Raw genomic sequence first — 16012 nt, forward strand, 5'->3', positions numbered from 1 at the left:
AGAAATAACACTTAAATGAATCTGTGTCAGCTTAAAATACCGTATTGATAAATATATTACATTATTTTGATGAATATTCACATTTATTCAACTAATTGTTTGAAAAGTTTTTATTTTTTTCATTTGCGGTCACAGACGTTCCGATTATTACTATGTAAACAAGTCGGAGGCAATGGGGACCCAACTGTTTATTAAGAGTGAAAAGTAATATTTTATACTATTTTTTAGAGTTGATCAGCTATTTTTTTTGGTTGAAAAATATGTAAAATAATTTACCCAACTTATATTTCTTACACTGGATGCATAATAGGGCACGATTTCCGCATGGGCAAGTGGGGCATTTTGCCCAAGACCCCAAAAGTGAATATACATTGTTCACATTTTAGGGATCCCTAAAATGTAAACAGTGTATATTCACTGACTAACTAAAAATCTTCAACCCCGATCGCAGCTTTCCTCCCCCTCTAATCCCTGGTCAGGGCCGCTCATGCTAAAGTCATGCCCTGGATTTATCATTTCAAATGTGAATCATCCCCCCATATAGATGGGGCGGCTATTAGGACTCAAGCTATAGGAGTCCGATCAGAACCTTAGTTTTTTTTTTTTTTTTTTTTTAACACTCTAATTTCATTAAATAGGAACCCGTGAAAGTTTTTGCCTTAGGGGGCGGGGCGTAAAAAATCCCAGAGTTTTTTGACTCATAGGGGCCATGGCAGGCCCTTACATCCTGGAGCAGGACCCGCAAGCAAGAATTTTCACAGGCCGTTCTATAATGAATTTATAGCATGAAAAAAATGATGGTAATTGGCCCAAGCCTGGATCTCTGTCAGCCCCCATCCTTGTGGGGGGGGGGGGGCTGCTTGAGGATGGGGGGCAGTGATATTGATCAAGAGGGCTCTAAGATCCAGTTCATAAGCTGCACGATGGCTCAAGCCAGGAACCAGCCAAAAATCACATTCTGATCTGATGTTTACTTTAAAAAAGGGGTACTCTTCTTAAATAAGATATAGATGTCACTTAATGTGTTTCAAAAACTAAGAATGTAAAAAAGGGCATGAAAATGAGAGAGTAATTGAGAAGTGTCGGGGATGAAATTGGTTTTAAACAACACTGATGGCTTTCAACTGCCTTTCCAATGATTTTATGTAAGCAATTAGGGAACAGTACCATTGTCCCTCCTTAGGAAGAAAACCGTCCAACTTGTTCTTCTTTTTCAGGGAAAGTTAAAATGGTCTCTGTCGATTCAAGGGGGGGGGGGGCTGCCTAGTCCCTTTCCAAACTGAAATTTGTGTACAAAAAAACAAACTTAGAGAAAGGGAAATTCAAAAATTTTTGAGGCCTCAGATTACCCTTTTAGATTACCCAGAAACTCAAACTTTTGGGGTTCAGATTTTCAACACTTTAATGTTGGGTAGTAATATTTATCAAATGCTGTTCTTTTTTAATGCATTGAAACATCTTTAACCAATTATTTTTAGCCAAATTTTTGCGTATTTCGTGCTGTTTATATTCATTCAAAATAAAATATATCCCAAAATTTTCAAAGGCGAATAATTGTCAAAAATAAAGATACTGGATATTTTTGATAAATTTTGGCATTCACACACTCGAGAACAACTACACAACTTGGCGCGGTGCCAAAGTTTCGTCTTGGGTGTTAACTCATTAAATTACTCTTGAATTAAGTATCAAGATCATTGGCATAATAAGTGTTAACATATTGATTCTTTTATTAAACACATTTTTCTGTTTAACTGTGTAACAAAAATAGTTTTAACCTTAGCTTAACAGTTAAACTACAGTGATCTCTCACTTATGCATCAGTAAAAGGGAACAAGGAAAAAAAGACGCATAAGTGAGATAGCATTATAAGTGAATAACATTATTATGTTAAATCTTTGACTGGAGGTGAAGAAAATGGTTTTATAACTGAGAGAAATGTATAAGTGAGAGATCGCTGTATATGTTTCCATTGTTACCTATTATTCTAAATGCAACGTAGATAATTATTTTATTTATTTTTTCATATGACTTTTATTGTTGCAGGATTCAGCAAGCCGTATCCTTGATAAATGAGTTGGATGAAGCAAAATTCAATTTGTTACTTCCTCGCATACTTCAAAAGATTCACCTGAAGGTAATTAATACGGTATTCATTGAATAGTTACTATGCATTTATCAAATACTTTTTTTACCATTTGTGTGAACTAAATGAATTATATTTATGTTGAGTTATATGATTTTTTGTTGTGTGTTTTTGCTATCAGTTTATAGGGGAGAAAACATTTCTTGTCTATTCCCTGCTCAAATTCTTGGTTTTAAAATCCTCAATCTAATTATTATTTGCTAGTGATTATTTTTTTAATCTTTTTGTTGATCTTGAGCAAGTTTCCCAGCATTTTTAATGTAAATAAATATATACTAAGTTATATTTCCCTGCCCATCTGCCACTAAGAGGCTTTCAGCACCTTCAAATGCTTTTTTTTTTCACAAATATCCTGTTGTGGGTCCACTGGTTGTCTTTGAAGGAGACCTTTTTAAATTGTGGGCTGCCTCACATTTCTTTTGCGAAGTTGGAAAAGCCATAGAAAAACCCAACTTTAGTTAACCATTACTGTGCCACCTGCAGGGATCAAACTTGGCATACTTTGTGATGCAAGAGCAAGAAATGGGCGGGAATGAAATGCTGAAAGCTGAATTGTCCTAGGTTTTGATAAAAGGAGCTACAAACATCTCATATTTCCCCCTTTTTTTTAAATGTCGTTTTTAGGTTAATAAGTATTGTTATCTACTCACAATGTTATACAAGTGTTCTTCACTTACATTCACAAGTTCACACTGAATCACAGCACTGAGTATAACTGAACTAATTGAACTTAAGTTAATTCATACTTCATTTACACATTCTTTCTTAATGCACAGTATGTATATACTACTATTATTATCACTTTTGCTAGAGCCTCTCTTGAGCCAACCTATTCCTCTGTCATCCATAATTCTTTCTGTCCTATTTTTTAAAATTAAATTATTATTATCCTGTGGTATTCTTTTCTTTCTTTCTTTCTTTCTCCCAGTACTCCATCAGCAACGCTCTCTGGCGGTGACTCAGTTATTTTTTGCTGGCAACAGTATGATACAATTATTATATTAAAACAAATAAAAATGTAACATTTAATTTTAATTTTTTTTGTTCCTGCGTATGTAGAAATTTTTAAATTATTTGCTCTTCTTTTCCTTCTTTCCCATTTCATTCTTTGTTTTTTGAATAAATTAAATGTCTTTTTATGCTTTTACAGGAACCTACATTCACAGAAGAAGAAGAGAGCAAGTTGGAGGTTGCACTTTCTCTGGATCATGAACAACTCAGCTTAGTTCTAGAGACGCTGACCTTCTTTTTTCAACAGGTGCTTCTTTTTCAATCTTCTTTTCTTTCTTTCAATTTCATTTCTTTTGTGAAAAAAAACTAGATTATTTCACTTTCCACAAAATTACCCTTTTCACAAAAATAAGGAACATTTTCACAAAAACAGAACCCTACAAAAAGTCTATACAGACCCCTGTAACTATGTTCATGTCAAAAATGAGTGGTGGTCACAATAATGCAACTTGACTGTGAATCATGTATTTTTGATTAACTCCGTGCATTTGTGAAAGAGCTGTTATGTCTAATTTCGCTAATAATCTTTGAATTCTAGGCGATATATTATCTGGCAAAGCCGGCTATCCTTAATCAGCAGTTGCTGCAACTCGATGTCTCCGAAAGTAAGGTAAGCATGTATTAATTTTATTTTTCTGTCAAATTAAAACGTGGATTTTTTGTTGCCCGAATAACAACAATTGTATGCATTCTCCTGCCCTTTGAAATAAAAATGCACTCACTGCCATGAATCATCAACAGTCTCTCATTGGTGCAAGAAACTTACACAAAGTACCCCAATTTCTGCATCACCTTGTTGTAGCTGCTGCATACTCAATTTTATATGGATGCACATTGTGAAATCAAGAAACTCAGCCAACAGCACCATCTAGCGGCACATTTTGTACTAAATTCTTATTAATTTTCAGGGACCTTCTGAGTAGGCATATTTTATATCAGATCTCTTGCAATCACCATCTTCTTCTGAATAATTCTTTATATCTTGGATAGCATGTTTATTTATAGTAGTTTATAGTAAATGACACCTTTTCTTCATCTCTACTTCCCCGTTCATGGTTATAAATTTAAGAATTGATGTGCACATCCAGCCTATAAATACATTTTCTAGCTAGTGTTTCGATTCAAATGTTGGTTTTGTTCTATCTCAACTAGGCTTCAGCTATCGTACAAGCGTGGGTCTCGAATGCTAGAAATGTCACTGATAAATTTAAGAAGCAGGTCATCACTCCAAAACAGGTAAATTATTATTTTAATACATGTGTTTATTAACCTGGATGAATCCTCAATAACATATTTTATTTCACACAATTTCTCATGATTGTTATAAATGGGTTATTGGCACCCTCAATGATCTCATGCTTGCTTACTAAGAATGGTTAGCTATCAACTTTTAGGCAGGTATTTCTATTGAATTATTGGTTTGACCATATATCTGTTTCCAACTTGATTGTATCACCAGAATCAGAAAGTGTCAGTTAAGTGTTCCAAATGGCTTTCTTCCCAGTTAATGATCAGTTATAAAGACTGAGAGGAGTTACTTACATCACGTACCCGCCCTCGCAAGAGAGCAGCAGTCAGGTGAGGATATACAACTTGCGGCCTAGACGACAATGGACCTACAACTACTGAAGACTGATGCAGACAATCCGACTGATATGTGGAAGCTCGACAATAGATGACTGTGATTAACTGATTTACTGTGATTAAAAATTTTATATTCATTATTGACAATCATTAGATTTAGATTATTCACAATCATTCAATTAACTGACGATGACTAGATTCTTATGGGAGGGACTATATGCCATCATTGTATAATCTTGTTTATAATTTGATTGCCTATTGCCGTTTGTTATTTCGATTTTAATCATCTGTTATATGATTTCAGATTGACGATTGTTTATATACATATATTATTTTTGGTTACCTTCGTCTGAGGCGACAATGTTTTGTTGTTTACAGTAAAACTTTCCGGAAACATCCATCCTTCGTGAACACTTCGATATCTCTTTCAGATGGGAAGCGAGTTGTGTCAACAACCTGACAGTGCACCACCTATAGAACAAGGCCTCCACACAAATCTTGTGATGTCAATGAAGAAGGCCATTTCTCTTATTGCCATTGAATATATCGCAAAGAAGGTAAAGACATCGCATGCGTCAGCCTGCTATATACAATGGTGATAGGTGAAATGGCCTTCTTCAATAAAGTCACGAGCTTCGCACGAAGGCCTTGTTCTATAGGTGGTGTTGGTTATGTAAAAGTTGGTATCACATTTGCAAAAGGTCCCTTTGCAGAGAGCAAGCAGATCTATAACAACATGAAAATTCAAACATTTCCATTTCCATTTCAAAAAATGGAAGACAGGGTGGCAGCATAAACGCAGAACAAGTGCAACTCAATGACATAAATACGTTAGGGCCACACATAAACTCAGAATACACATTTTGGCTTGTGCCGATTTGTATTACTATAGAAATTCTGAAGAGGAATGTGTACAAGGTGCATGTACTGTTAAGTAGTAGTAGTAGCTGTTTTTTGGACTTTTACATATCTGGCCCACAGACTGAAAAGGTTGTGCCCACCCCTGGACTATAGTTTAGTTGATCATGTATTGGTCAGATAATCATTACAGACTAGAATTCAGCAACCATGAATAAAGATTTTTAAGCATTTCATTAAAATTTTATTTGCCTTGGCTGGTGAAATTTGTCAATCTTGTCCTCGAGCATTTTAGAAATAATCATAAACGAATAGTTAAGCATCCTTTCCTGATCGGTTTGCCTTTGACCGTATATTTCTAAACATAAATGATTTCTGTATCAGTATGCTTGTTCACAAATTTGACTCGTGGGACTAGAATCGACATGTATTAAAATCTTACTAAATTCCTCAATGTTTCTAATCATATAATTTTACGGTAATTATTCTTCTATTAAACATAGCTCGTGGATGTCGATTGGCAGTTACGATTACAAATGTCTCAATCTACTCTGAGCCGCATGAAGAGGCCTCTTGGAATTCTAGAGCTTACTCTGAAATCTGCAGAAGGACGAGAAAAAGTGCAGATGGAGTTTTCTCATCAAGAGCTATACTCCTTGTATGATAAAGTAAGTAAATTATGTTATTTGTGAACTTGTAAAAATGAGAATTCATGTATTCCAGTGATAAGATACAATAAAAAATTACTCGATTGTCTTTCCCCACTCCAGAAAATTAAGTGGTCGGGTTGAGTAGGGTTACCAGATTTGGACCCTTAGAAAGGTCATTTTTCCCAGGTTCGACAACAGGTGGCATCACTATGCTAATAAAAAATTGCTACCACAATAACTTTTCGAAACTAACACAGAAGCGCTAAAAAAAACAACGATCCGTCTCTCCCATTTATAATGCATTGTTCACACAGTCATGTCAGTTTTATTACTTTGCCTGGAGCAACACAATTGGTTTTCATTCTCTACCCTCAGAAGGTTTTTTTTCTTTCAGGAGCATTTCTTTTGCCTGAGGTGATTTCACCGTAGAAATCAGCATTGAGTGTTGTTTGTATCCTATTTTCTTTATTTCTGTATGGAAGAGGTAACACTTCCACATCAGCATACAGTATTAGCTGTTGGTGAGCAAACAATGGTATTCTTAAAATGGATGTTGTGGTTTGGTTCTTCCAGAGCTGTTTTTCAGACTTTTTCATATTGTCCTGGATCAAGCTGGGCCATGGTAAAAATGTATAGCATCTGCCCTGCTCTGAGGCAAATTGAGAATTATTCTGGGAATTTCGATGGCAATTAGTCAAAGTGTTTAAAAATGTGTCGGCAAAAAAAACCATATGTTTCAGAGTGGAAAAAAAAGAAAAATACTCCTGAAAACCTGGACAAAAGGGTGAATTTTATAAAGCATAAGGAGGATGCTTGAAATGATATCGAAAAGGAGGACGTCTGGTAATTCTGAAATTAAGGTAACATGCAACTGCCCAAAGTTGACCCATGATCTTGTGCATCACGTAGCTGAATTTTATATGGATCTATAAGAAAAATAAATTGATAGAATTCCCCCCCCCCCCAACATTGAGTATCTGCCTTCTCTCTTTAAAAAAAAGTGTGAAAGTATAGCAGATTACGATAACATGTTGTGCATAAAACTTTAAAAAATACATCTGAAATGCTTGACGTGTTTTTTAAAGAGTTTTTGGTGACCATGCTCTGGAAAAAAATCCAATTTTTCGAGTGGTATGCTGATTGTGATAGACATGGATTAATAAATATTGCGTTGAAGGTGACCAATAATTCTTGGAAGACAACAAATGTTTTGGGCATTTGTTTGAAGAAAACCTCTGAAAAAGTATTTTGCAACTCTGATGAGAGAATAATTCCTATACTTGTTGAAATGGTAAGGTGTAAGTTTCGAATCCATCTAGTTCATCCTCTTAGCTGAATCGAATGTCTTGTATCACCTAGGCGCCCAAAGCAGAATGTTTTGTATTGTTCTGCAATGAGCCCTCTGCTGAATGGAAATGTTCTGCAGCAAAAATCACCATAATAATGCGTTTTCTACACTTTCTTAAAACTCTTCCATATTGTTCTGCCACATACACCACAGATTTCATATATTCTGCTTTGAAGCCTAAGGAAATGGTTTACAACCTTTTATACTTTAGGAACCCTGTGAAAATGTGTTTGAGGCATAGGCGGAGATAGACTTGGAAGTCTGGAGGGCACGATGATGTCAATTCATATATACATTAGATCAGTCAACTCCACCTTTTAACCCTGGGGGGACAATGCCCCCCGTATCTCCGCCCATGGTTTGAGGCTTGCATACTCATAGAAACATGGGAGGTACCTAAACTCTCTAAGAAATGCACAGGAAAATGCATAAGATGCTTGTGTGCTTTTAAATAGGCATAGAAGACAAACTTACCCCTTTATACAGATAGAACCTGTTTATTTGATGTTTCTTTCGAAATAACTACCCTGCGCAGTTATGCATTTTTATCATTGTTCATACAAAGATGTGAATGCGGATTGCAAGCATTTTTTTTTTTGTCTCATCCTCCAGTGCCTTTGCTCGCTTCACTTATCTTGAATCTGAGTCATTTTCCCTCAAGCAAATTCTTTATCGGAGGGAAAAATTAAAAAGTCACATTGGGCAATATCGAGAGGAATAAGCAGGCTACCAAAGTATTGGAAGTGATGTTTTGACAGGTAATCTGACACGAGGATGAACCTGTTAGCCAGCACATTATCGTGATGGAGCACCCATGATTTGGCCGTCCAAAGATCTGGTCACTTGTGCCTCACCGAATCATGCAGCTGTTTAAGGACTTACAGGTCCCTCTTGGTGTCAAACTACCTGTCAAAACATCCCATTTCAATACTTTCACAACCAGCTTATTCCCCTGATCTTGCCCCATGTGATTTTTTCCTTTTTCCTCAGATAAAGAATTTGATTTAGGGTAACCGGTTTCGAAACTGAAAAATGAGCAGCAACAAAGGCACTGGAGGATGTGACAAAAAAGGCTTGCAATCAGCATTTACATCTTTGTATGAACAATGGCAAAAATGCATAATTGCACAGGGTGCAGGGTGGTTACTTCAAAAGAAACAGCAAATAAACAGGTTCTATCTGTATTCATTCTTCCGTAATAAAATAAGTTTCATAACTTTTTAAATGTAGTAGTTGATAGTTTTTCTTTCACTACCGAAATACATTTATTTATTTTCATCCATAGCTGGAGGTCATTCAGGCACAACTTGATTCTTTGAGATGAAAATATTCAAGAAATGTCAAAGCTGTGTAATGAAAAAAATCAGTTTGTAGAAATCCTTTGCAAAATTTTGTATTTAGTGTGAAATAAATTTGAAAAATTGTGATGAATTCAAAAACTGACTTTGAATTCATCAAAGAATGGATTTCCTGTTTGTATTAAATATGAATGTTTTGTGTCTTTTTTTTTAAATTTTAAATAAAATTTTTCCATTATTTTGTTAAGTAAATTATTATTGGACCAAGGGCATCTCAAGCATAATACAGTGTAGGGACCATGCGGCATATTGAATACGACTCGACCCACCAGAAATCATGAGGTCAAATTTTGACATCACTCTTCAAATTGAAGTCGTTTGTATTGAAGCATATGCGTAACTAAGATGGGTGCTATGACCATCCATCTGCTTAGGATTGATGCCATGTATCATTCGTGAAGAATCCCATTCTGTATATAATAAAAAATTAAGCTGGCTTTTTTACACAGACATCTTTTCTTCTTAAATATTGATATCAATCATACCAAAGAAAGGAAATGTGTAGAATAAAATGTTAATGAAGTGCAAAGTGCTATGAAGGCAACAACGATAAACTGGCGCTGAATTTCTCTCTCTCTTTGGGCTTAAATCCATTTCTCAAATGGGTCAAGGTTCTCTCCCAGGTTTTCTGGCCTAATATAATTTTCCCAAGGGTATTCAACAGTGTCATCATCATCAAACAGAACTTTCAGGGCAGACTTTTCCTGGCCATTTTTATATTTGTTTGGAAATGTCTCAAGCACCATCAGTAGGAATCGACTGGAAACGAATTTTCATGTATTGGCATCTTCCAAAACTTCAAGATAGAAATAATTGCCAATGACCAAGGAAACCAAATAACTCTCAGTTCTGTTGCACGTCAAACGGAATCCGAACATAATATAATTGGTGACTCAGCAAAATCTCCAGTTGCTTCGAATCTGGAAAACACTGTCCACGATGTGAAAAGGCCCATCGGTCAAATGTACATCGATCATTAGGAAAGACATCTATGATGTAGTGCTGGTTGGAGGTTTTAGAAGGATTTGACCAGAAAGATGAGGATTCTACATATTAGCTACATGCAGCTGATGTTGAAAGGAGAGGTGGATTGTACAATAATACAACTCAACTGTGTATTTTCTGAAAATAAAATAATTTTAAGAAAATGAATTTGACAGCTATTGTGGTCTCAAGACAGCATGGACTCCATTTAAAGTCAAGGCAATCAAATATAAAAAGTTTTATTATATGTTGATAAAATTTCAGTTCAGTTTATTTACGGAAAAAACTCAAAATGACTGATCCATCAACAAGGAAAATAATATACTGTTTATTGACGCCTAGTGTGAAACCTCGCAAGTCAGTTTGCTTCAATTTTTCAAGAGCAGTAAAAACGTGCACACTACTGCAACTGCTGGTATGAACGATGTGGGGGGGGGGGGGTTCAATTTTGGTGACACATGGTACTACATTCATTAGTGATAATGTGCTTTGTCTGGTTGAACGAGATATGAGATCTACTTTCCATAGACACAAAAATCCCATTTTCAGAAAAAATTAAGAGGTTTTCACACTAGGCCAGCAGTTCTCAACCTTTTTTGTATATAATTTCTATGGCGGAACCCCATAGGCATATTTTACGTATTTAAAAATATTTATAATTTTTTTTTCAAATTTGCGGCTTTTTTAATTTTTCTTGAGCAGCTGCAGAGTCCCACCGGTTGAGAACCACTGCACTAGGCCATCATTATGCAAACAAGAAAAAAAAAATCTTTCAGATAATATCCACAAATACACTTGACCAACATTAGTAATGAGAATGAAATGGCTTAGGAAACTTTAAAAAAAATTACAGAAAAAATTAGATCAATATGGACAATATACGTACACACACTACAATGAAATAAACACCCGTAACTAATACTGTAGATTCATCCACACTTCAATGATACATAGACATTTCAAAATCAACAGAGTACGGTAAAATTACAGAGACGACAAATATTTAGATACAATGCCAAAGATAATTATATCAGTAATCATTTACATTCTTGGTTGTAATGTAGAGTATCTTAAAACTCGCTTAGTTATTACTGATGCCATGCTTTAATATTAATTTTTATTAAATTTTAAACAAGCTTATATTTTTGATCAGTTATATTCACGAATCATACAAAAATTAGAGACTAATGCACTCAATATCTGAGATGATATATACATATTTGCTCAGCAATATGTAAGGTGAAGCAGAAGTACACTAAGAATAAATTGCTCATTATTTTTTGCCTTGATGGATTAGCAGTAGAGCTACAGTAAGTGACGTCACAGAGTTTAGTCAAGATGCAGCAAGACAAGAGAACCTTGAAAAAAAATCTAAAACATATAAGTAGTGTGAATGTTTGCTGAAACTGCATGTTAATTATATGGCATGTTGCTTGAAAAATATATAATCTTATATTATGATAAATTAGCTTTAGTTCTTGAGTGAGTTGCATGTTGTGCGAGTTCTAAACGATGCCTTGACTAAATACATGATTAGTTTGCACACAAGCTCAGTGAAACCTTCTATGTATTTTCAATTCATGATAAGTCGAACGCCAGTAACTCGAATATTTTTTTGAGTCAAAGTTTTCACTCGGCCCCAGAATTTTTTCCACATTTTAGTGTTGAAATTTTCTTTCTTCAAGTCAAAGTTTTTAGGAATGAGAACATTTTTTGAAAATAGCAATAGAGTTTAACATTTAAAAACAGCATTTAGCAACAGAATTTAGCATTCAGCAATTGGATTTAGCAGATTCATTTGCCTGCTTGCAGAAAATGGAATGACTTTCTCACGAAACAAGGACAAAAAAGGGAGACAGTCAAAAATCACTGCATTTAAAAAAATAATGAGTATGCGATTTCCATATTACAGTATAGCTATACATACATCTATTTTATTTCTAAATATTTCTCATTCAATCAATTAAATATGGTCAAGTTAGGATAATTTAATTTTTCAAACTTCATCTCTAGTTTGACATAGTTTACTAATACAATATTCCTAAATATATAGCATTGTTATTTTAATTAATAAATCTTTCCCCCCCCCCCCCGAAACCAAAATTCCTGATAAGTCAAACTAATGATGACTTGAAGTTTTTGTCGACTGCTGCACATTCGACTTATCAAGATTTGACTATATTTCCACTATTCTGACGGAAAACCGTCAGTCTCATATGTCACGTGCTGCATCCCCATTATCTGAATTATTGTGCGTTGTCATTTACTATAATGCTGCTCATCTTTTTAAAGATAAATGGCACACCACCAAAATCTTCCATTACTTCTGACACCCTATGTACTTTGTGTTTTTTAAAAATTGTATTTGAACAGGTTCTATTGCCTAGGGATATACGGTCCTTGAAGCATGAGATGAGACTTAACTGCGTCACATCATGTCACGTCGAATTATTCTAGTCTTTCCTGGAAGGAAAAGCAAACGTGAAAACTGTGTCACTGATGAGTGATTCTTGATGTGCAATCATTTTACTTGCGAGAAAATATAATCGTCCAACAAGGCATGAAATGATGTAGTTAAGTCTAATCATGTGTAGACTATAAATTTCATACACTTCACAATTCTAAAGGTGGTATTCACCAACAGGATTTAAACTATAGTAAAAATTTTTGGATAGATCAATATGGATGGGCTAAATTCAGGTTTTTAACCAATCCATGTTGATTTCCTATCCAAAAATTGTGACTATAGTTTAAACCATGTCAGTAAATATTGCCACTAAAATACACAATAATCGATCAACCAATTGTTTGATAATTTATGTTATTCACCACAGTTATATTATTCCCTAATTCAAAATAATATCTAGTAATAAAAAAATCATAATCAAAAAATGAATAAAAGAATTCATGTCAATATAAAATATTGAACAACATTCAAAAATAATTTGTATTTACATTTATACAATTCCATATACAAAACCAAATACTACAATGTGACCCCTCTATTGCAGACACCGATGGGTAAAGAAGAAAAAAAAAGTCTGTGAAAGTGGAGTAATTGTAAAAGAAAAAGAATTTTTATAGCATTTAAAATAAATCATTTGGTTATAAAAGAGGGGGGGGGGGCAGGGTGACTGTTAAGAGGGGTTTCACTGTAATACATTACACAAATGTTGAGCACATACATTTAGACTAAATACTTGTGCATTGAATAGTAATAATGCTTAAAATTAATGAAACAAATGGCTGTGAAATATATCAAACAAGAGGGCATGCAATGATGGGAAAAAAAATCTGCCAATTATATGAGTAATTTAGATGAATTCAACCCATCAAATGATTTTGTGAATTGTATTCACCCATTAAAAATTCAGGAAACCCATCATATATTTAGGAACATACATAAAAATATCAGTGCACTGAGTAAACTCTGATACTAAATGATCAGAATTTTTTATCTATGCTATTGTGTAAAATAGGACCATCGATGAATTATCATTCTAGTGGCATAAACAATAGTCAAGAATGAACTTGAAGCTGTTTAAATTGTGTGTTACCGTGCGCACATATGTTAACATTAAACTATTTAAATTTTTACTACTTTATTATTTCTAAATAAGAAATGTAAAAAAAGAACAAAAGATTTTTTTAAAATTTAATTTCAGGTGATTGAAAAGTAAAATTAGTGGCGGCAAGTTGAAATGAGGCGAAATCATGAGAATGAATCGCATGTACCTGATTACTTAAATTCAATTTTTTTAGAAAAGCAAAGCAACAAAACACAATCAAAAAATAAATGAAAATTACTCTAAATACATTTTTAACCTCATCTACAAAACAGAGCTGAAAAAAAAAGTGGAAATTAAATCACTGTGAGAACACTCGCTATAGGTGAAAGGGGGATTACATTATAATATTTAAATTTTATCATTGGGCTATAGCAATACATGTCCTTCGGGTAGAAGAACAAGCTTTGCCAATGATTTCAAGATTAAGAGTCTCATGCTCTGCCTACAGACTGAGCCAGCAAGGCCTACATAAAAAAACCATTTTAAAAAGATTTTTTTAGCAGATGTGAACTATATATATATATGTTTGGCACAACATAACCTTATATAAATCTTGTGTCAATATAATAGAATTCAAAATTCTCATGAAAAATATGTAATAAGTGTTATGAAAAAATCTACATTGAAACTTAATAAATCAAGTGATGTGAACGAAGTAAAATCACATCATATATAATTACTGAGATGACAGATTTTGATTTCAATTCCTGTTTCCGGAAATTGAAAATACATTCAATGAGTTAATGATAACTTTGGTGAACACATTACAATGAAATCTTAAAAACAGACAGACACAAAAAGCCTGTTATAGTTATGAAAAATTGAATACTCATAGATAAATATTTTAACTAGGGATGGGACGAATGGTTATTTGGCTGAATACGAATGTTTGGCTGTTTTGGCTGAATACGAATGTTTGGCTGTTTTGGCTGAATATCAATTTTCTTAAAATTTATCATAATTATAAATAAAATTGTTTTTAATTGAAAATAAAATTATTGGTAATTTCAAATGATTGATATTGAATTTTAATTATACAGTTTAGTATTTAAATAAATATTAAAAACAAGTAATTGAAATATTTTTATTGATGATACTGGCACAATCAAATTTAACAATAATATATTGTATTTTAATATTGCTTACAGAATCTATTTTTTTCAACACTTGTTACAATTCAACATCTAATTAAGAAAATTTCAACCATTATTTACTCTCAACTAGTAATGCATCATCAAATTTACAACTTATATTCTTATTTTTCCTCTTTAGATGTTCTTTGCCTCTTTTGCCTCTCTCAATAGCTAAAAACGTATCTCATCTAGGTACATCTTTCAGTTAGTGAACATGTGTAGTATTCATGCTCACTATCACCTTAGTGCAGTAGGATTTAATGTTCAGTTTCATGTCTTCTTCCTAAAAATTCACCCAAAAAGGGGATACATCATATAATAAGGTACAATCAGTAAATTTTCAATTTATGGGGAAAACTCCAGTTACAGCAGTGTCAAAAATCAGAGCCCTGAAAAGTTCTGAATTCCCCTCCTTGTTTTCCTGAGGATTACTCTATGTATTGTGTACATATTATACAATAACTTCAGTCTGAAAGGGACTAGGCACCCCTATAATGTGGGCAATGATGTAATAAAATATTAGACTCCCTTGAATGGATGTAGAGCATTTTTACTTTCAGGGGGTCATTGGGAAAAAGGAGCAAGTTTGACCATTTTCTTCCTAATGGTGAACATGGCGTTGTCCCCTAATTGATTACATAAAATCATTGGAAATAAAGTTGAAAGCTATCAATAGCTCAACATTATTCATCATCGATCCCGCCCCCTTTAACTCTTCTCAACCAGTCCCTTATCTTCGTTGTGCCTTTTTCACATTCTTGTTTTTTTTTTAACTTATCCTATGGCAGTGTAAGATTTCTACTCTGTGCTGTTTGTAATCTCTGTGAGATGATGCAGATTTACTTCAAAAAACACCAGCAAAAGAAAGTGTTTCTATGCTATGTTTGAACGCGATGGTTAGATGTTGCTACTAACAAAAGCACTGTTTTGAAAAAAAAAAAAAACCCACTAAAATTGCTATTATAAATATACAGTAAGTATGCTAGTACCGCTTTTTTGCTTGTCTTTTTTTAAATGTAAAAACAACAATTTAAATCATATTTTATTGTTTTTCGGATAAGTCAAGTTCTTTGATAATCCAAGGTGGCCTCGGTCTCATCCCCCTCAGAATATCGAGATTCTATTGTAATATAATTTTTTAAAATCAGTTTGTTGTGCTTGTATTTACACGAGGCGTCTCCAACCTGCTGTTCGCGAGCACTACCGTGGTCCTTGAAGTACCCAGAGTGGTCAGTGGTCATGTCAGATTTTGTGCTCACAAGCACTTGATCAACATTCCAATTAAACATTAAGCATCTTGCGGGAATTGCATTTAAGGATTGAAACCATCGTCATTTCATTCATTCGTATGTAAAACGCCCTAATGGTGCT

General features: G+C 34.0%; 1 protein-coding gene across 1 annotated transcript; it reads left to right on the top strand.

The window, feature by feature from the left end:
* The first annotated feature begins 80 nt into the window (after positions 1 to 80).
* Positions 81 to 9134, top strand: Vlet (COMM domain containing 10 protein valette). The gene is made up of 7 exons (XM_089248027.1): positions 81 to 204; positions 2047 to 2137; positions 3297 to 3404; positions 3696 to 3767; positions 4310 to 4393; positions 6103 to 6267; positions 8883 to 9134. Exons 1-7 carry the CDS (start codon positions 173 to 175, stop codon positions 8919 to 8921), a joined length of 591 nt encoding a protein of 196 aa, XP_089104153.1. The 5' UTR covers positions 81 to 172; the 3' UTR covers positions 8922 to 9134.
* Positions 9135 to 16012: the final 6878 nt, after the last annotated feature.

This window comes from Pholcus phalangioides, unplaced genomic scaffold, assembly GCF_987345545.1.
Source record: "Pholcus phalangioides strain wild (caught in Gottingen) unplaced genomic scaffold, Ppha-v1.0 ptg000003l_1, whole genome shotgun sequence".
Taxonomy (NCBI): Eukaryota; Metazoa; Arthropoda; class Arachnida; order Araneae; family Pholcidae; genus Pholcus; species Pholcus phalangioides.